This window comes from Drosophila arizonae, chromosome 6, assembly GCF_054131065.1.
Source record: "Drosophila arizonae isolate 15081-1271.41 chromosome 6, UAZ_ARI_1.0, whole genome shotgun sequence".
In the NCBI taxonomy this organism is placed as follows: domain Eukaryota; kingdom Metazoa; phylum Arthropoda; class Insecta; order Diptera; family Drosophilidae; genus Drosophila; species Drosophila arizonae.
In genome coordinates, this window is record NC_142926.1 from 353,399 (window position 1) to 376,478 (window position 23,080).

At 36.5% G+C, this 23,080-nt stretch overlaps 1 protein-coding gene and 1 long non-coding RNA gene across 5 annotated transcripts in view; one reads left to right on the forward strand and one right to left on the reverse strand.

Annotated features, from left to right (window-relative positions):
• The window catches only part of Sox102F (transcription factor Sox102F), a 65,691-nt gene that overhangs the window by 9,234 nt on the left and 33,377 nt on the right, over positions 1-23,080 (forward strand). For all 4 annotated transcript variants that reach the window (XM_089472868.1, XM_089472871.1, XM_089472869.1 and 1 more), the window contains 3 exons: positions 6,234-6,636; positions 9,070-9,560; positions 11,774-11,888. In XM_089472868.1, the coding sequence (XP_089328994.1) occupies positions 6,235-6,636; positions 9,070-9,560; positions 11,774-11,888 (1,008 nt within the window). In that variant the 5' untranslated portion in view covers position 6,234. The remainder of the gene's footprint in view (positions 1-6,233; positions 6,637-9,069; positions 9,561-11,773; positions 11,889-23,080) is intronic.
• Positions 13,223-19,961, reverse strand: LOC149268296 (uncharacterized). The gene is made up of 3 exons (XR_016270819.1): positions 19,755-19,961; positions 19,365-19,551; positions 13,223-19,286 (listed from the first exon to the last, which is right to left on the reverse strand). It is a non-coding gene; the product is annotated as an uncharacterized LOC149268296 (long non-coding RNA).

A 23,080-nucleotide genomic window follows, 5' to 3' on the forward strand; every position in this document is an offset into this window, starting at 1 on the left:
AAATATGAATCCATGTATGTTGGACAATGCGCACATTTTATAGGAGGAGGTGTGGCATTATCATGACCTTATTAATATAAGATATAAGATGAGAATCTTCTTGGTCGGCTACTCCCAGACTCGAGAGCAGAGTACTTTTACTTGGTTTGGTAAGCGATTTGGGGGTATCAATTTGGTCATTTGGCTGTTGGCAGGGTTGCAGTCAAGGGTGGCGATATTCAACATTTAACAGCATACAGAGGACAACATATAATATTCATTGATTGGTCAAGTGGTCGCATTTCAAATGTAATTCAAGAACGATAAAAAGACGATCCCTTCTGTGGCAATCGTTACGCGATAATAATGTTCATATAAAATGTATTGCAAACACACACACACACCCAGACTCACATATCTAAATTATACATAGGTAAGCCGTAATTCGAAAATACAATGTAAGAGCTTCTATTTGAGACGTGATTCGGCACGTAGTTTACTATTTTAATATAAGACAAGCCACATAACGATCTTGACTAGATTTTCCACAGTTCACAATTTAATTTAAGTTTTAATTTTATAGACTGATTTCAAAATTCGCCTTCGCATACTCAGAAAATGATTCTCAGAGATTCCACTCATGAGTTTTATACCCTGAACCCATTGAAAATGGGAAATCAGGATGTATTGGTTCTGTTAAAAGTATTTAACAGGCAGGAGGAGCCTTGGCAGACCCCACAAAGTATATATATTCTTGGTCAGGGCGATGAGCTGAGTCGATTTGGCCCTGTCCGTCTGTCTGTCCGTATGTCCGTATGTTTGAACACGTCGATCTCAGACGATATAAAAGCTAGAGCTGAAATTTTTTTCCTAGCATCCGTGTATCCCACGCGCATATCAAGTTTTGCTGTAAATATCGATAACTTGTCCCGTTATTTTGTTATCGATTAAAAACATAATCGAAAACCAGTAATAAATTTATATCTCCTACATCTTTAAAGCTAATTTTTTAATGTAGATTTATTTGTACTTTATGGAATTTCGATTTTTGTCAAAACTTACCCCCACCCCTAATTCACCCCCTCACCATAAAATTTGTAAAAGGCGTTTTTAAAATACTAGAGCTTTGTGCCTTGGCAAATACATGCATATCTATGTTATATTTATAATATGAATGTTTCATGAATATGGTCCATCCACAAGAGTTATTAAACAATTAAGTTCCCATAGCTATGGCATAGTAGGCAACCACTGCAGTGCACTGCAGCCAATGCGTGTTTATCCGTGCGTGCGTATGGCTGTGTGTGTGCGTGTGTGTGTGTGCATGTACGAATAAATATTGAATTATCAGTTACTCGAGGGGTTCAGGGGATCTCGTAGTCGAGCACTTCGACTAGAGCTTTCTTACTTATTATTTTTTTATTTCGATCGATTTAGTGCGGTGGCAGCTAAGAAGAAAAACTGTCATTATGGACATTTAAGCTGATTATGCTTAGAAGATTGACTGCAATATTTTTTCAGAGCTGGCATCCTCGTTAAAGTGTCAGATACTGTAAGCTGAGCGCTAGCAGAGTGTGCATTAAACTTACGAAGCCCCACAAAAGTTAACGAATATAACATTAAAGTGCAGATTGTTCAATGACCTTTCGCTTTCAGCTCTATGTGGGCATAATACAAGCTTAACCATGACGTTCCATCAGGATGCCAAACACAATAGAGTCCGACAAGTGTAATAATCACCCTTCAGGAAACTTTAGGAAAACTGGGGAACCTCTTACGATATTATCCATAGTCGATTATACTGTGCCAAAATAAGAAAAGCTGGGGAGCCTTTCACGATATTATCCATAATCGATTATACTATGCAAAAATACAAATACCGAAAAAGATATATGTAGATATATATATAGATATAGAGATAGAGATAGAGATAGAGATAGAGATAGAGATATAGATATAGATATAGATATAGATATAGATATAGATATAGATATAGATATAGATATAGATATAGATATAGATATAGATATAGATATAGATATAGATATAGATATAGATATAGATATAGATATAGATATAGATATAGATATAGATATAGATATAGATATAGATATAGATATAGATATAGATATAGATATAGATATAGATATAGATATAGATATAGATATAGATATAGATATAGATATAGATATAGATATAGATATAGATATAGATATAGATATATATAGATATAGAGAGATAGAGATAGAGATAGAGATAGAGATAGAGATAGAGATAGAGATAGATATAGAGATAGAGATAGAGATAGAGATAGAGATAGAGATAGAGATAGAGATAGAGATAGAGATAGAGATAGAGATAGAGATAGAGATAGAGATAGAGATAGAGATAGAGATAGAGATAGAGATAGAGATAGAGATAGAGATAGAGATAGAGATAGAGATAGAGATAGAGATAGAGATAGAGATAGAGATAGAGATAGAGATAGAGATAGAGATAGAGATAGAGATAGAGATAGAGATAGAGATAGAGATATAAAATTATGAAAAGTGAAATAGGCATCATTTACATATTGCTTAGAGAGTTACAAGCATTAAAGGGCAACCCATTGAATGTTGCGGCAAGTGCAATGTAAAAATGAACAAACATAAATAGGCATAAATAATAGACGAATCTCTCGACTTGTGTGTGTCGGATGACCCCCAGCAGATGGTATACATGGCCTGGGCAATATAGACGCACGATGTCCTCCGACTGTGCTGCAGTCGCCCTTTTGTATGCGCCCTTTTGACCAAACAAGTGCGCTATCAACAAAGAGACAAAGCCGAGCAAGAACAACAATAACAACAACAAAGAGTGGTCACAAACACAAAAGCTTTCTTTGAACAGCGAAAAGTACCATACAGTTAAAAACCGTCTAGCGTTTGGATATGCACATATCTCGATGTGTTTTCTTATACATACACACATTCATACATACATATATGCAAAAAAGTAGGAAATAATTGACTATATCATAAATATATACATATATTTATCTATCTCTATCTCTATCTCTCTATATACTATTCGTACACGGTCTAGCAGCGTTTAAGTTATAGTAGTATCTGAGATTAACATGGTATGTCCTTTAAACTCAAAGCTTAAGTTTTACCGGTCTGAGTAAATAGGAGTAGTAAATTTCTATTTGTACTTATCATGCTTTATATTCATATGTAACAAAGACAATTGTCAAAGATAATATTTGAAATTTGTATATATATTTGAGAGGTCTAAAACATGGGACATTTAATATTAAAGCTTTGATAGAAGATAGAAGATATAAAATTTTTAACACATTGATGACTAAGACTCACTTGATATATTTCTGTCTATATGCGCAATTACCTGTAGTATATACAAACAAGCTACACGTAAAATTGGATTCATCCGTTACCTATATATCTATAATAGATTGAGTTTTACATTCAGCATTCGTGTTCTTTTATTTTTGAGGTCGTGGACTTGCCCTTTGAGTTGGTAATTTGCAAAGTGGTAATCGGCATTCTCTCAAATAAGTAGACCCCATTAGATTCATTCCACCGCCAATGGTCCTTCGGCTAACCAAATTCATTTTTAATGCCAGCACGTGCGCAAAGACATGAAGGCCACTGCCGAGGGCTCGTAAACAATGCCAAATAGTCGATGGGAAACGGGAAATGGTCGTGGGTCCAGGTCCAGAGCTCCTGAAAAGGTGGTTGGGCAATTTCAATTGAAAATTCATTATTGCGCCCAGGCATTTGTGTGTGTTTCTCTTTTTAACTTTCTTTATGTGTTTTATTTTTCTGATGTTGTTGTTTGTTTATGGTGCTTAAAAAGGAAGAATAATATTTATTTTATTTACCTTAAGCCCCCTTTATACACCCACACACAAATCGTTTGTATTTGCACAAGTACTTATATTTCTAATACAGAACTATGAATATATGTTAGGGCCTTTTGTTCATACTTGGTGGGAATGTTCGAGCAAAGGCAACGAGTGATCTGAAGTAAGAAGTATGTAGCCAACCTTCCCCTTCAAAATTGCTGGGCTACGAAAAGTCGCCCCCAAGTCTTGAAGTGTGTCGATGGATTTTTACGAGTAACGCGGACAAATTGAACGCACTTGCTTCGACGTAAAATGATAAATGGTCCAAGAAATAGAAAGTAATGAAATTCGTCTAAAATGGATGCAAGAAGCCTTCTAGCTCCTTATGTATTCACACAAACATACAGAACGTTTGTCAGGTTTTGGTTTTATTTGCGCCATTAAGGAGAATCAAGTGTACTGGTTTCTAGTTTTGTGTTAAGTCCACTTCCGATTCATCAGCCATCACTGATGAACTTTTTCCATATCATTTGATGCTTTTGGACTTGCCAATAAAATATATTTTTACAATTATTGTATAGAAAATTAAGTTTTATTTAAACGAGAGCTTAACTCTTCGCTCCGATTCCAAATCCAAATCCGGCGTTCTTACTTCTTACTTTACAATCTATATATTATTTATTTTGTATATAATCTTGTATTTCGCTATGTATAACACTTGATACGTATTATATGTATTATATATCTGTATATATGTTGAGCCCAGAAAAAATCCAAAACCGCCAAAAAAGCCCATTAAAGTCAACTTGCGGAAGCTATTTGCAGGAGCCATGTCAATATTTGAATGGATGACTACGTATGTATGAGTGTGGTGTGCGGCGTCTGTATGCGGTGTGTGTTGATGTCGCGTCTATTCATACGAGCTACGGAAGTCATCATTATAAATAAAATGTTCAGTTCAAAGCAAATCGCAAAAACAATCATTTGTTGTCTTTGTCACTTCCCCAACTGAAGCTCTGTTTCCTCTTTTGGCTGTGAGTTCGAGGCTGACTGTTTCTGAATCAGAGATGTGGACTGAACTTGCTACTGTATTCTGTATTCTACTCTATTCGACCATTCGTGGCCTTACTGTCGTCACTGTTTAAGATAAACTCTTTTCTGAAAGATATATATTTTGTATCCATCGCTGCTCTATTCGCTTGTATATTTCCAGTCTCGATATTTAATTTATCGAATAAGTCAAACAAACTTGGCTTAGTCGATGATGTAATACTAGATCGGTCTACTACGCGTCATTCCATCCGTCTGCCTGTACACAGCGCGCTTATCTCATTTCGTAACATTGTATTTTGAGGGCGCTGAATTTTAATACATATAATAATACTTCAACTCCCATATGAATATATAGAATGTTCAGCGATAAATAAGTTACACCTTTCTTTCTTTCTTTGAATAGCACTTGTGGTTGTATGCATGATGCGTGCGCTTCCAAATATATAATAGAGTTTACCTTGTTATTAATTTGTCATCTTATCCAAAGCCAATATGTATGATTAACAGAAAAGGACTGCATGACTGGAGTTAGAGTCACCCACACCATTATAAAATAATAGATTTGCTTCATGTGCAGCTCGCAGCACACATCCACGTGCCAAAGACTACTCCAAATGCAATATCAAGAAAGCGACACGAAGAAGAGAAAAGGAGAGAGAAAGAGAGGAGCGTGAGACAGATAAACGGAAGTTGATGCCGAAAGATTTCTCTAAATATAAATATGCTATGTATAATGTGTATTCTCCGGGAAGCACGACAGAAATTTATTTTTGTAATTTTGTTTTTCTTTTTTGTGTTGTACCTATGAAATAAAGAATGCTTTAGCTCGGAGCATAGCGTGAACTAAATACGATCTTCAGGACCTCAATACTAATAAATGCAATTTTTAGCTGATATGCAATATATATATAAAAAAAAATCGAAATTCTGACTCATTTATAAATTTACATTCTGTAAATAATTTTTAGTTAATTCAAGAGTTAGAAGCTCTAACCGAGTCCGGGTTCCACTATTCATTCATATGGACCAAAATATAAATATGTGGCTTTTATACCGACCTCAAGGTCGATAAGCTCTAAGGATGTAGGGTATATCATTTTGTAGTTGATTTCCATAAGGTATTTAATCGATTAAACTAAATATAATTAGTGATTTTTGAAACAAACTCGATCTGCGCGTGCATGGGCCTACAACAAACATTATTAAAATTTTGTCCAGGTCTTATAGCTTCTAAGCTTGATGCGGTATATACTTTATAGAGTATAGACTTTATAGAGCCTACTTATTTAAAAAATGCATTACAGCTTGATTTCCCATTTTCAATGCTTACAATGTTTACGTTTTTTATTTACAGAATGTCGGGAAAACGCAAATCGCCCCCGAATAAATTTGATGGCGATTCAAATAGCTCACTAGATGTTGAAGGATCCGCAACAGAGACTGGACGCCAATTTAATTTCCAATTAAATTTAAGCGAAATCACACTCTCTGCTGCTAAAATGCAACAACAATTTGTTAACAATAAAAATAAGTGTACTGAGAATGAGGAAGCCGGCTGTAATATTTTGGGGACCAGCGACGGTGAAGGCGAAGGTGTAATCAAAGGCGAAGTTATATGCAAGGGGCATGAATTTATGGAACTTGAGATGGGTCCTGTGTCGGCTAGTGATGGGGAGAACGCTTTGTTGGATATTGACGCACGGAGCATTAGCACAGTAACTAGTTCCAGTGAATCGGAATTCGATAATGTCAGCCAGGTAAGTACTTCAGAAATGGTAATAGTGTAATAGTAATAATTAGACTCATTCACGAAAGTGAAATGAGTATATTGGTTTTCTGCAATGTCCATCTTGCTGTCCGTCCGTCTGTCCGTCTGTCCGTATGAACGCAATCTATTTCGGCGCTATTGAAGCTAGAGACTTGAAATTTGGAACACATAGTCGTGTATATCTCCGATTTATAAAGTGTTAAAATTTTCCCGATCCGCCCACTAGGGGCGTGGCAAATCGGAAAATGCATTTTCCGATATACCAGAAATCATGTTTGTTGAAAAGCTAGAAAGCTGAAATTCGGTATGAAGGTCCGCGCCGATCATCCAAGATCACAAGCTATGGCGGATATCTCCGCCCATTAGGGACGTGGCAAATCGGATAAAACTGTATCTCCTAAAGTTATAAACCTAGAATGCTCAAATTTTTCATGTAAGCTGATGTTTTAATTTTATGAAGATAGGTGAAAAAATTATATATCTACGCCCACTAGGGGCGTGGCAAATCGGACCTGAAGATATAGTGATTTTTCGAATTCTGCTATATTTTAGGCACTATTGATGCTAGAGACCTGAAATTTGGTATATATACGCGGGTTGACCACCCACGTCCAACGAGCTATGGTAGATATATGTCCGCCTATAGGGGGCGTGGCAAACCGCAAAAGTTTATATTTCCTACAGTTTAAGAGCTAGAAGCTTCAAATTCGGATAGTTAAGTTACTGGTGGCCTCCTCTATCGATGCCCCAAAAATAATTTTTAAGCCTCTTTAGGGGCGGGGCATATCGAAAAATACCCTGTAATTTTTACATTTTTTGAGCGTAAGAATTTGTATATATACGCGGGTTGACCACCCACGTCCAACGAGCTATGGTAGATATATGTCCGCCTATAGGGGGCGTGGCAAACCGCAAAAGTTTATATTTCCTACAGTTTAAGAGCTAGAAGCTTCAAATTCGGATAGTTAAGTTACTGGTGGCCTCCATTATCGATGCCCCAAAAATAATTTTTAAGCCTCTTTAGGGGCGTGGCATATCGAAAAATATCCTGTAATTTTCCCATTTTTTGAGCGTAAGAATTCAAATTTTGTATTTAGGTAACCGGTTGCTCGTTCTAAAAACTGGCTAAAATTGAGGAGTCTACGGCCACTAGGGGCGTGGCAATCGGCATTTACAGTGCCCGAGTTGTGACATTTATGTACACATAAGTAGGCTTAATAGGCATTGATAGCACGGAAGGAAACATTTTTATAAAATTAATAAAATATAAAAAAGCTAAAATAACAAAAATTTGCAATTTACAAAAAAAGTGTTTTCAGCGGGATTTGAACTCGCACCCAACCCAAACAGCATGTTTGTCAAAATAGCTAAAATAAAGATCGTCGGCGCTTCAGCCTACAGCACGACACCGTCGTTTCGATCAAGAGTAGTTAAAACGAAATCACATTATTGTTATGACGCCGCATAGCAAAGAAAAGCCAGTGTAGCGGCTGGAAATTCAAAAACAATGCAAAGACAAATCAATCGCAACGGGATTCTTAGAATATGCTAGAGCACGCATTTACACACACATACAAATGAGCGTGTATAAGGCTGGATTCCTTGATGCTATGCGTGCAGGCTTACATATATAATTATATATACATATGTATGTATTTGCGTATATGTATTTGAGGGCTATTTAAGAAGAAACAAATTTAAACTTATAAAATTATTAGACTAAGAAAATGAAAAGTATCAAGTGCCATTCAGTCAAGCGCGCACCTTCCCAATAAAATATCTACATATTTTATAAAAAACGAAATATGTATAAAAAAATAAAAAAAATAACACAGTAAAGGTTCGAACCTCCCCTACTCTAACATTACTTGCGTCGCCCTTAGCACCCTGGCCACTGCTTTGCTCGAGCAATCAGTTGCTAAAATAGAATAGCTTAATAAGAGAGCGTCATCAGACAAAACTACAGTAACGGCTAGAAAGTCCAGAAATCAATCGAAATTCTAAGAATGTGAGAAAAGGCGCGCTTCTGTCTGTACGCATAGAATAGACTATGAGTGTGTGCACAAGCATAGGAAAATCGCGCTGATCTGCTGTTAGCTTGAAGCCGGTATCCAATGTATGGATATAAATATATAATAAAAATCAAAATTGTATAAATTATATATGTATGTAATTTGAATGCAATAGCTATCGATGATTTTCCAATTTTAATGACATCATGCCGTGTTTTTTGCTGCGCACTAGACTTGAAAATTGCACTATATACTCTGGTTGACAGCGTTTGGGCTGTGAATGAGTCTTCTGCTATCGGTATCGCCCGATTGTAACGTTCTTACTTGTTTTAATTTTAGTTTATTCAAAATTAATTACTTTATTTAAATTAATTTTAATTTTCATTTCATTTCATTAATTTTTATTGCAGCCAGCTCATCAAATTGAAACGGCAAAAAGGCGTATTCAAATTACGTCAAAGTCGCGACTATTAAATGGTATTTCGAAGATGAAGCCAGCTACTGCGATTGCTAACGCCAGTGATATACTGGCTTTACATGATCAAAATTCTCGCTGCACAAATACCCTGCCAACGTACCCAACGAATGAGACAGCTGAGCCAAAGGATGTCAATATCGAGAACGCGAGTGCTATGATATTCAGAAGTCAGTATAGAAACCTGATAAAACAAGAACTTTTTGAGAAACCAGACACGGATTCAAAAGATCAAATAATGCAAATAGAACAAAACATTATTGGTGTAGAACAACAACGTTTTTCGACTGCTATGGATGGCGGACAATATATACCTAATCGAATGGAACTGCCATCGCTAAATGACCTCACTCATCGTTTGGGCCTGGATGCCTTTGGCAAGCAAAGCCTATCAGACGACAACTCTTCGTTGCTCAAACCTTTAAGGTGAGCTTACAATTCTCCATATTTCTAATGATCTAGTCATCAAAATATTGGTACTTAAGTGTCAAGCTGCAGGAGATACAGGTTTACATAGCTTGGCATATTCTCAGGTGACGTTCATATATGTATATTCATATCCTGAAATTAATAAAATAATCGAGCGGTCTCGACTGGAGCTTTCTTACTTGTTTTACTGGCTTTTTTTTCAAAACTATATTTTAAAATTGTATCTTATACATATAAGAGGTAAATCTTACCAAAAAATAATGCCTGTGATTGAGTTTTCAAATGGGAAATAAAAGTAGAAGTTGTGACAGCTGCCGTAAAATTGAATATTAAGTTTTTTTAAACATGGATATTAAGGAATATTGGTGTATGCTCTTTACTATTCTTGTACACTAGAAGTATATAGACCCAACTTTGAATAGAAAAAGTATTCATTTATTTAGGAATATGAACAAAAAATTTATTATTTCTGCACATGCCAAATAGAAGCTCAATTATAATTGATGTATCAGATTATGTATCTCTGCCGGCGGCATGTAAATATATAATTATAATACAAACTTATTGAACATAGTTGTTGAGAAGTAGTCTAAAATAAGTTCGCGTCCTAATTGGGGTGTCCCTTTTGAACTGGAGCGGGGTCAATCAACTTAGATTTGTGCTTGTGGTCGTATTTGGCCATCCTCCCTTACTATATATTCGCAATTTCCGCTTGTAGCATTCAATTATTTAGAAATAGTCCACAAGCAGAGCTCTACCAACAAGCCAACACAGTGGCACTAAAGACTAATTTAGACAGTTATATTGATTCGGTTAACGAAGCTGATATATTATTAATAATATCCAATTAAATATTGTTAATTTTCAACATGTTGATCAACAAAAAAAAATAAAATAAAAAATAAAATAAAATAAAAATTGCTCAATACTGAAGCTATGTATCCTTCTATTTCATACGCATATTTTCATGTTCACTAGAAGCTTAACTGTAAAGATAAATATCCAAATAAAACATAAATTGTATTGATAAAATAAAATACCCCTTTCAGTTTTATTTAATACGTCAATCAATTAAAAAATTCATGTTATTCTATTGATATACTATATATTTTTTCGTACATAAATAAATTAATAAAAATCCTCAAATAATTTAATTATTGTTTGACACTTTATAATTTGTAAACAAAAAATTGCGTCATTTTATAGTAGACTCGAACCAATGTATATTTGCTTAATCATCTACTCCTTTGCTTTCAAATTATTTGGTAGTTTTTGATAGGTGTACATATTTAACATATTTAACTTCGGTAACTCTCTAATAGGAAATTAAATGTAATTACAGATTACTTAAACGCAGAAGCTTTGATAGTCTCCTTTAAAATCAATATAAATTTGTGTAGTACAATTAAGAAAGTTGTAGTCGAGACTGCTCGACTATGAGATTCCCTGCACCCTTCGAGCAACAGCTATTTCTATCATTTTTCGCGTCTTTCAGCTTACACAAGAGACACACACACAGACACATGCATGAACGCATAAACACGCATGGACTGCAGTGTAGGACTACTATGCGAACTTAATTGTTTAATAACTTTTCTTGTCGATGGACAATGTACTAAGCACAAGTCCTTAGTATTTGAAATACGTCTTTTACAAAGAAGATATACACGAGTATGTGTTCCAAATTTCAAGTTTCTAGCTAGCGTCGAAAAAAATTGCGTTCATACGGACAGACGGACGTACAAGACGGACATTGCACAAAATCAATATACTCATTTCATTTTCGTGAATAAGTATTAAAACAAGATAGCTCTAGTCGAGACTGCTCGACTACAAGATCCCTTAAACCCTTCGAGCAACTGATACTTATTCACTTCTTCACTCATGCACATACATACGCACAAACAGGTATATGCACGCACGCATAAACACGTATAGACTGCAGTGTGGTCTTACTATGGGAACTTAATTGTTTGATAACGTTTCTTGTATAATGAAAATAAAATGGGTGTCATTATACCCTGATTTCCCATTGAAAATGGGTCCAGGGTATACAAAATAAAGATATAATAGCATAAGGACTCCACAATAAATATATCTTAAATGCAATTGACAAGCTTTTAAACTATTTGTATATGTATATATGTATGTAGTATATAATTTGAATTTAATTGAATTGAATTGAATTATAATGACTGTCTTTATTTTAGAGAAATTGCCACGTTGACTGCAAGAGAGCCATCCCAGCAAACATGTGAAAAAAATCGAGCTGTTTCAGAAATGATTCGGCATTTGCAGCTCATTCGAAGTAGATTGATCAGCCAGGTAAGATAAAAATTACAAATGAATATTCAAAGAACTGAGATCAATGTCATTGCCACTGAAATCCGTATTTAATATGTATATAGTACATATGTAGTATGTACATATACATATAAGGTGTGCGAAATTAGTTACTGGGACAAACACTTAACACATTATACAGTGGACGCCGGTTATAACGGCAGTCAAGGGACCGACGATTTTATGTCGCTATACCCGGACGACGCTTAAGCCGGAAGGAGCAAAAAAATCTATTTTTGTTTCTTTTGTTTACGGTTGCCTTGTTCCTAATGGATTTAAACATAAAAAAATTTAATTTTTTCTTAATCAAAACATAAAAATGCTATAAATTTATTTCAATATCATGGTAACGTTGACATTGCAGTTAGTCTATCTCTTTGTCTTAGCAGCATTTGTGTCGCTGCTACGTACTGATTACTGATTACTGATAAATAAATACATATACATATATTCATATATCTAACAACGGATTAGTATGCTTAAGTGTGAATGACTGAAAATTATTAAAAAAAATCGTCGGGATAAACGGATTGTCATTTAAGGGGAAACGTAGTAAGCGGAGGCTCTTCCACTAGGGGCGTGGCAAAAAATGCATTTCCCGATATACCAGAAATCATATTAGTTGATGAACTAGAATGCTGAAATTTAGAATGTACGCCTATTGGGGTATGTCAATTTGGATAATACTGTACCTCGTAGAGTTTTAAAGCTAGAACGTTGAAATTTTGCACGTAAACTAATGTTATGATTCTATAAAGATAAATTAAAACAACTAAGAAAACTCTAGTCGAGAGTGCTCGACTAGATACTACCCTGAACGCAACAAATAAAAATGCCCATTTAGTATGGCTGAAATTTCAATTTCGATGTATTTAAAAATATAAATAAAATACCAAACTCATTTAATAAAATATAAAAATATTTTGAAACAATTAAAAAAGTTAACATCAGTTACACCGATCGGGATTCGAACCGCGACTTCTCGATCGAGCGTCATGCAGCTAACACACTAGGCCACCTCACTCCTGCTAGTGGCGCTGGCAAAACTCAAATAGATTCACTGCTGCAGCGCCATCTACCAAAACTAAACGAAACTAACTGCTGATGTGATTCTAAGAATCTGCTAGAATAACCAAACTATTAAAAACGCACATAAAGTATAGTTAAAATTTCAAATTCGGTGTATTTAAAAATATAAATCAAATACCAAACTCATTTAATAAAATATAAAAATATTTTGAAACAATTAAAAAAAATTAACATCAGTTGCATCGATCGGGATTCGAACCGCGACTTCTCGATCGAGCGTCATGCAGCTAACACACTAGGCCACCTCACTCCTGCTAGTGGCGCTGGCAAAACTCAAATAGATTCACTGCTGCAGCGCCATCTACCAAAACTAAATGAAACTAGCTGCTGATGTGGTTCATAGAATCTGCTAGAATAACCAAACTATTAAAAACGCACATAAGGTATAGTTAAAATTTCAATTTCGGTGTATTTAAAAATATAAATTAAATAGAAAACTCATTTATAAAAATATAAAAATATTTTGAAACAATTAAAAAAAATTAACATCAGTTGCATCGATCGGGATTCGAACCGCGATTTCTCGATCGAGCGTCATGCAGCTAACACACTAGGCCACCCCACTCCTGCTAATGCCGCTGGCAAAACTCAAATAGATTCACTGCTGCTGCGCCATCTACCAAAACTAAACGAAACTAACAGCTGATGTGATTCAACGAATGCATTCGAATGTTTCTAGAAGAAGTTTGAATGTATGTGTGCACACGCATACGATGCAGTTGTAGCTGCTGCACGTGCGTTTGTTAATTGGCCAAATATTTGATTATTTTTTATTAATTTTTGACTGAACGGAATTCAATGAAACTTTCAGCTTATGATCTACATATTATATTGAATATTTGAGAAATTAAAAAAAAAAAGAAAAATCATTCACAATTAGCTATAGTGGCATCTGATTTGAACTTGAATGTTTTTACTCGATAAAAACATAACGGGATGATTTATCTAATTTTAAAAGCAAACTCGACGCCCGCGCTGTATATACGGTCATTTAAAAAAAAAAATTCAAGTCTCTAGCTCTTATATCTTCGGAAATCGACGCGTTCAAACATACGGACAGACGGACAGACGGACGGACGGACAGACGGACAAACGGACAGACAGACAGACGGACAGGGCAGACCCCACAAAGTATATATATTCTTGATCAGCGAGACGAGCTGAGTCGATATAGCCCTGTCCATCTGTCCGTCCGTCCGTATGAGTGCTTCGATCTCAGAAGTTATAAGAGCTAGAGAGCTGAAATTTGGCTTGCATACCATACGCAGTACGAGTTTGCTTTATTTTTTATATAAATCATCCGATAACTTTTTTATCGAGAATAATCGAAAAGTTGATTTTGTTTTTTTAGCCTAATTTGAACACTTTTAAAAATTTGCGTTGTATATAAAGTTAATCGATATAAAGATTTTGGAATTTACAGATTTTGGATACCACGCCCCTTCTCCCCCAATTTATAAATAACGCATTTCAAATATGTGTGTACGCTTTGTAATGTACACACATATTTACCATATGATTACGCTCTGAAAGTTTCATTAAGATCGTATGTCGAAAAAAGAAATTATTCAAAAAATAAATTCTCATAATATTGCCCACACTACAGCGCAGCCTAAGGCGCTGTCGCTGCTAACTGTGCAGGCTAATGCGTGCGTGAGGATGCATGTGTATGTATGTGTGCATAAAAGAAGTGCAGAATGATTAGAATATCAGCTTAGAGGGTTCAGGGTATCTCCTAGTCGAGCAGTCTCGACTGGAGCCTTCTTACTTGTTTTTCATTCATATTTAGTTTTTTATAAAATAGATATTTTATTGGGAAGGTGTGAGCTTGAATGAATGGCACTTAATACTTTTCTTTTTCTTAGTCGAATAATTTTATAAGTTTAAATTTGTTTCTTCTCAAATAGCCCTCAAATACATATAAGCATATAGATACATATGTGTATACATATGTAAATATGTATGTATATATAAGTCTGCACGCATAGCATCAAGCATCCTAGCCTTACACGCGCTCATTTGTATGTGTGTATGTGTATACACATAAATGCGTGCTCTAGTATATTCTAAGAATTTCGTTGCGATTGATTTGTCTTTGCATTGTTTTTGAATTTCCAGCCGCTACAATGGCTTTTCTTTGCTATATGGCGTCATAACAATAATGTGATTTCATTTTAACTACTCTTGATCGAAACGACGCGGTGGTGCTGTAGGTTGAAGCGCCGGCGATCTTTATTTTAGATATTTTGACATGAACATGCTATTCGGCTTGGGTGCGAGCTCAAATCCCGCGGAAAACACTTTTTTGCAAATCGGAAATTGTTGTTGTTTTTTAGCTTCTTTTATATTTTTTAAATTTCATAAAAATGTTTCTTTCCGTATTATGAATATCTATTAAGCTTATTTATATGTACAAATACATAAATAGATGGCTGACGCATATAAATGCCGCGATTGGGGCACTATAAATGCCGATTGCCACGCCCTTAAAGAGGCGTAAAAACTATTTTTTGGGAATCGATAGAGGAGGCTACCAGTAACTCAACTTCTAGCTATTATACTTTAGCAGATATAAGCTTTTGCGGTTTGCCACGCCCCCTGTAGGCGGACATATATCCGACAAAGCTTTTTGGTCTTGGGTGATCAGCCCGATATATTAAAAATTTGAGGTCTCTGGCATCAATAGTGTCCAAAGATAGCAGAATATAAAAAATCACTATATCTTCAGGTCTGATTTGCCGAGCCCCTAATGGGCGTAGTTTTACAATTTTGTCTTTAGACTTTATAGAATCATAACATTTGCTGACGTCCAACATTTCAGCATTTTAGGTTTACAACTCTAGGAGATACAGTTTTATCCGATTTACCACGCCCTCAATGGGCGGAGATATATCCGCCATAGCTCGCGATCTAGGGTGGTCGACGCGGACCTACATACCAAATTTCAGCTTTCTAGCTCTTCAACTAACATAATTTCTGGTATATCGGAAAATGCATTTTCCGATTTGCCACGCCCCTAGTGGTCGGATTAAGAAAATTTTAACACTATAAATCGGAGGTATAACTGCAATAGCCCGAAATAGATTGCGTTCATACGGACAGACGGACGGACGGACAGACGGACGGACAACAAGACGGACATTGCACAAAACCAATATACTGATTCACTTTCGTGAATGAGTATAAAAATCAGTCATATTCGATTGTTTGGTGGCTTTTAAAGCTTCTTAATAGCACTCCTTATAGGGCAAAAGTATATTTTCTAACTCTCTCTTAAACTTAAGTCGTCGCTCGATGACCGGATCTGAATTTAAGAAGCACGATTCAAAGCTGCTAGCATATGCGAATCCTTCTTGGAGCTTTTCTATCGTTAAACTAAATGGATCGGTTTCTTAGGAGCTGCTGTCATCTGATTTCGAATTGTTTGCTTCATTTACAGCAATCTGTGCAATCTTGATTTCTTGTAAGAACGAGGTTTTTAGTGTGTTAAAAGGGGGATGGGAGTAAATTTGTAGTCGTGTAAGACCGAGTTCGTGCTAAAAGAGTCCGTGTTAAGCGAGTACCAACTGTATATACTTGATGGGGTCTGCGATGATTCTTTCTGCCTGTTACATACGTTTCACAAAACCATAATACCCATTTTCAATGGGTTCAGGGTATGACAAGTAAGAAGGCCCTAGTCGAGACTGCTCGACTAGGAGATACCCTGAACCCTCCAAGCTGATATTCTACTCATTCTGCACTTCTTATATGCTCACATGCCTAAACACGCATCCACACGCACGTATAATCATGCGCTCTGCGCTGCAGTGTAGGCAATATTATGAGAATTTATTAGTTTGGTTTAGTTTTGTTAGATGGCGCTGCAGCAGTGTATCTATTTCAGTTTTGCCATCAGAATTTTGAAAAGTGAAGTGGCGTTATGACTAGCGGCGTGATGCGCGATCGAGAAGTCTTGGGTTCGAATCCAGAGCGCGCAATTGATGTTTATTTGCTTTCAAAAAGTTTATATATTTAATTAAATGAGTTTTCTATTTCTCTTATATTTTTAAATCCATCTAAATTGAAGTTTTAACCATATTAAATGTGCGTTTTTTATTATTTGGTTCAGAGTAGTACCCTGAGCCATTCGAAAATGGGAAATCGGGGTATAATGGTTTTGTGAAAAGTATGTAACAGGCAGAAGGAATTATCGCAGACCCCATAGAGTATATATATTCTTGATCAGAGTGACGAGCTGAGTCGATATAGCCCTGTCCGTCTGTCCGTATTAACGCCTAGATTTCAGAAGTTGTAAGACCTGGAGAGCTGAAATTTTGCATGTAGACTCGTGTATACCATTCGCAGTACAAGTATTGCTTATTTTTTCGATAACTCATCCGATAACATTTTCATCTGGAATAATTTAACACTTGTAGACCTAGAGACTTCAGATTTACTGTGTATAGACAGTTGTTCGATACAACACGGCTCCATCGACTAAGCTCATCGCATACATATGTACATATGTACATATACATATACATATACATATACATATACATATATATATATATATATATATAAACTGTTCAAATTAAGATATTTGACAGTTTAGTCACAGTTCAAATCTCTTTGCTCTGTTCCACGTCTGTTCACTTGGTGCAGGGAAGTAAATGTAATGTACGTCTACGTGTATGTGCAACTACATACGTGTGCATATTATGTATGTAGCAAATGATTGTGTGTTTTATGAATGCCTTTTCTTCTCAGCTTTTATTACATATTTCATTTTGGTGTTTTCTATTCATTACATTCATTTTGCATTTGCTTGGCTTTGTGCCAACACAAAAAGTTGTATTATTTTGTTTTCCTTTCTTTTCCGCTTTCATCCATTGTGTATGCTCTGTGTGTGTGTGTATATTTGTGTATGTGTATGCCTATGTAGTCTCTGTAAGTATTCTATTCTATTCTGCTGCTCGGAATCCTCTTTCAGCTTAAATATTCTTTGAATCGCTTTCATGCTACGTTTTGGCATTCAAGCTTTGAACAATAAGCTTTCCTTTTTGCATTCACGGTTTTTCTCTTTCTTTTTCAAATAAGGTGACCTGCCTCCTCAGCTTACCTGATTCTTCATTCGGTATGGGCTCTTCACATCTATATCTGTACAAAGATTTATGTATGTATACTAGTTACAACTGGGTTTATTCGTCTCAGCTTTTACCATGTTATCTTGAACATTATCTTATTATCTTATATCAAATCAGTTGTCCTGAGTACACATCGAATATATGTATATGCAGAAGTTATGAGATCTTCTTGAAGCATAAATCTCCAAAATAAATCAAGTAAGAAGGCTTCAGTCGAGACTGCTCGACTGGGAGATACCCTGAACCTTCGAAGCTGATATTCTACTCATTTTGCACTTCTTTTATGCACACATGCTGCGCTGTGGTGTGGGCAATTATTAGTTGAATAATTTCTCTTGTAGTAAGACTATCTTTATGAAACTTCGGAGCGTGATCATATGGTTAAAATGTCTGTACATTCCAAAGCACAAGTCTCTTGAACTTGAAATACATTTCTTACAAATTGTTGGCGAGGGGGGCGGGGTGTACAAAATCTGTAAATTACAAAATCTTTGTATCCATTAACGCAAATTTTAAGTCTCCACGTCTAAAAGTGTTCAAATTAAGCTGAAAGACCAAAGTCGATTTTTCGATTATTCTCTATCAAATGTTATCGGATGAGTTATCGAAAAAATAATATAAACTGCCTATGGTATACCCGAGTATGCATGCCAAATATCAACTCTCTAGCTCTTATATCTTCTGTGATCGGTTTGCTCATACGGACGGACGGACAGACCGACAGGATATATCGACTCAGCTCGTCGTCCTAATCAAGAATATATGTATATACTCTATGGGGTTTGCGATGATTCCTTTTGCCTGTTACATACTTTTAACAAAACCATTATACCCTGATTTCCCATTTTCAATGGGTTCACGATATAAAAATATGCGTTTTGAAATGGACATGGCTAGAACGCTAGTTCTTCTATCTAAACACTAATTTTTGTGTATTCCTAGTTCTTGCAATTAATCATTCATCATCACTTATAGCTCGTATTTTAATCCTTCACACCGTTGCGTCGTTGAGTTTTTTCAACCCACTCTTCCTCCGAGATCAGCTCCCATACCGGAGAATGAGGTAGCAGTTCCACGGATGATGAATGTGCAACTTCTGAGCGTTGGTTAACTAATCGGCTTCAAAATCACGTTAATGTGATGTTTATCGCTGAGCGTTGCCCTAGCATGATGGGTCAAAGATTATTTAATGTAAGTGTAATAAAATCTGCATTTCCGAGGGGTTGTTTCATTCACTCACCACAAAAAAAGACAACTGGGTCGACAATTGATAGCATCCATCAAATGTAACCGTTGGGTTGAAGTACTGCAGAGGTCCTTTTTAAAAACACATTTGCTTTTGCTTTCAGAAATGATATGAGGTTTCGAACCCATAATCTTCGAAACCGGTTCATCCATTATATCAATTATTCGTAAAAAAAATAAACCTATTTAGAAGGATAATTGTATCATTGCGATTTTTCAAAATGCAATCTACAGTTTGAGATCAAATTAGCACTTAATAACAAATTGAATCCTCTATCACTTTGTTAGAAGAAACATAAAAATTTATTCAAATACATATGTATGTATGTATATTTCAATACTGGAGTATAAGTATATTATTACATAAGTATAAATATATTATTACCTGCAATTAACACACCCTGCTAGGCGTAGCCATACAGTTAATATTTCAATTAGTGTCAAACATAAACCAATTCCCCATTTGCCGCGCACAAATGATGTATAGAGCTAATTGACACCATTGCCATGGTGACACAATGCATTGTTTACAGGGCTTTTAAGTATTGACATACATGCGTAGTCACACATAGTGTATATAAACTAAAGCTAAAGTCTAAAGACTAATGCATACACACAAATTTACATAAGCAGAATTCTGCCACAAATTTCTCCTGGGCTACAGCACATACCTGCTCTTCGATGTTACTCTACTGCAGAGGTCTCTCTCTGTCTCTCCCTCTCTCTTTCCCTACTCTTCTGCTCATTCATATGCCACCAACAAACAACAGCTCGTGAGCTGTATTGGTTTGGAGGGAGGTCTGAAAGCATTCTCATAGGTCTGCCAATAGAAAACAAATCATTTTCGCTGTCTCACTCAAATATGTCTGGTTTTTTTTCTCTCATCTGCTTATGTGTGTTTGTGAGTGAGTATGCTTGCGAATGTGTATACGTGTGTAATCAGAAATACACAAGATACTAAAAGCTCTTTTCTTGAATGTAGGTAAAATAGCTCTACTTGTCATCATCTTACATACATATATGCATATGTATGTATATACGTACATATGTACATTGATGAACTTTGCTGTTTCATATCATCCTAGCATTTGAGAGTTTAAGGTGAGAAGAGTTTAGTTTTATTAAACATATGCATATGCTATATATGTATGTAGATATGTATATACGTATAATTATTATAAAACCTGACAAATACATAGTTATTGTAAACAACTAACAATGCTCCAGGCGAGACTAGTCTATTTCTAAATACTCTAAGCCCTATGGAAGAAAGTGAATTTGGGATACATAAAAGATGTAAAAATTTTATATTTAGATAATTTTCAATCAGTTCAGGGTATAAAGTCGAGACTGCTCGGTTACGAAATCCCCTGAACCCTTTTATGAATTGATAATAATAATTCTTCGCGTCTTTCTGCTTACACAAAAAACACACACACAGACACACGTAGGTATGCACGCATAAGTATGAATGGACTGCAGTGCGGCTTACTATGGAAACTTAAATATGTGTTTAAAAACTTTCCTTGTCGATGGACTATCCTAAACTTTCAGATTGTGTTATACATTGAAATGCGTGCATTTGCTAAAGCACGATTCTTTTACACATTTTGTGGTAAGGGGTGGATATAGGGTAAATTACAACCATAATCGAGTTTCTATCAAATATACATGAGTGTACACTTAAAATGTTGACACTCTAGCTCTAAAAGTGTAGGAAATATAATTAAATAACTTATTTTCGATACAGTTTTTAATCGATAATAAAATATCGGGAGCTATATAGAAAAACTCGATATTCGCGTAATATACACAGACCTGAGATGTAATGTAAGAGTAAATGTAAGCCTTTAGCTCTTATTATACCCTGAACCCATTTTCAATGGGAAATCAGGGCATATTGGTTTTGTTGAAATGTATGTAACAGGGAGAAGGAGGCGTGGCAGACCCCACAAAGTATATATATTCTTGATCAGGGTGACGAGCTGAGTCGATTTGGTCCTGTCCGTTTTTTAATGTCCGTAATTACAGCGCGGATATCAAGTTTATCATTAAAATCGATAACTCAACCCGGTCTTTTTTTATCGATAAAAAACCTTATCGAAAACCAGTTATAAAATTATATCGTCTACACCTTTTTAGTGTATGCTTATATGTAATTTATACAATTTCGGTTTTTGCTAAAATTTACCCCCCACCTCTAAATTCACCCCCTCACCATCACTTTTGTAAAAATTGACTGCTCGACTACGAGATCCCCTGAACCCTTGGAGCAATAGCTATTTCAATCATTTTTCGCGTCTTTCTACTTACACAAGAAACACGCACGCACACACACACACACACACACAGACACACACACACACACACACACATACACACACACAGCTTGTGGCTTTACAGTTGCTATCTGGCCCCCAGCATGCAGCTCAGTGAATTCACGACGGTGCTCGACGAGCTTGCCGAGGATGCCAGGGGTCGGAAGGCCATTATAGCTGGAGATTTTAACTCCTGGGCGCTAGAATGGGGTAGCCCAACAACAAATGCCAGAGGTCGTATCCTACTGGAGATCTTCGCGACACTAGATGTTGCACTGCTCAACACTGGCCATGAGTACACCTTCAGTCGGGCGGGATACGGGTCTGTTATCGACATTACTTTTGTCACTTCATCCCTCTTTCGGGGAGCAACATGGAGCCATTGCGATAGCTATACAGGCAGCGATCATACGGCACTTCTGTTCACAATAGGTGAGCCACCTGCCAGGGCGTCAACATTGTGGAGGGAGTCGTATCGGCTAGATACTTTTGATCCCGCGGTCTTTTCAGAGGCCATTCAGTCTCTAGGTACAATTGGTAATGCTGAGGCCAGAGCATGCCAAATGGTAGCCCAAATACAGTGTGCCTGCAATAGCAGCATGTTACGTCGCAAGCAGTTCACGCGACAACATGATCCTACGTATTGGTGGAATACGCAAATAGGCGACATTCGTCGCAAATGCATCCAGGCGAGAAGAAGCTACCAACGGGCTCGCGCTGAAGAAGGCCATTCGGGCAAGCAAAAGAGAATGTTTTTTACAGTTGTGCGACTCAGCCGAATATGACCCTTGGGGCAGGGCATATAAGATAGTAGTTAAAAGACTATACGCAGGTAGACAGGTGCAGCCTACGGATCGTCTGGAGCTTAAATCGATTGTGGAAACACTCTTTCCAGAAAGTTTAAGCTCCATTCACGCCCCTGAGTCCGAGTCTGCTGATCAGGGCTCAACGAGCACTGAAATTGTTTTAGTTACAGAGGAAGAAATATCAGTAGTTCTCCGAGGTCTTAGAACCAACACAGCTCCAGGGCCGGACGGGATCCCAAATCGTGCGCTAAAGCTAGCCCTCGCCTTGCACCCAAGTACGTTCGCCGAATTATTTAACGAATGCCTGATCCAAGAGACGTTCCCGGCAAAATGGAAAGCCCAGAATCTGGTATTGCTACCCAAGGCTGGCAAACCACCAGATGAGCCATCTTCGTACAGACCGATCTGTCTCTTAGACACCATGGGAAAGGTGTTTGAGAAACTGATCTGCTCTAGGCTGGAGACTGCGATTGCAAGCGCCGGAGGCCTGTCACCAAACCAATTTGGATTCCGGAAGGCCCGGTCAACAACGGACGCGCTTAACAAAGTTGTCGGTCTCGCCACTTCCGCTATTCAAGGCACCAGAT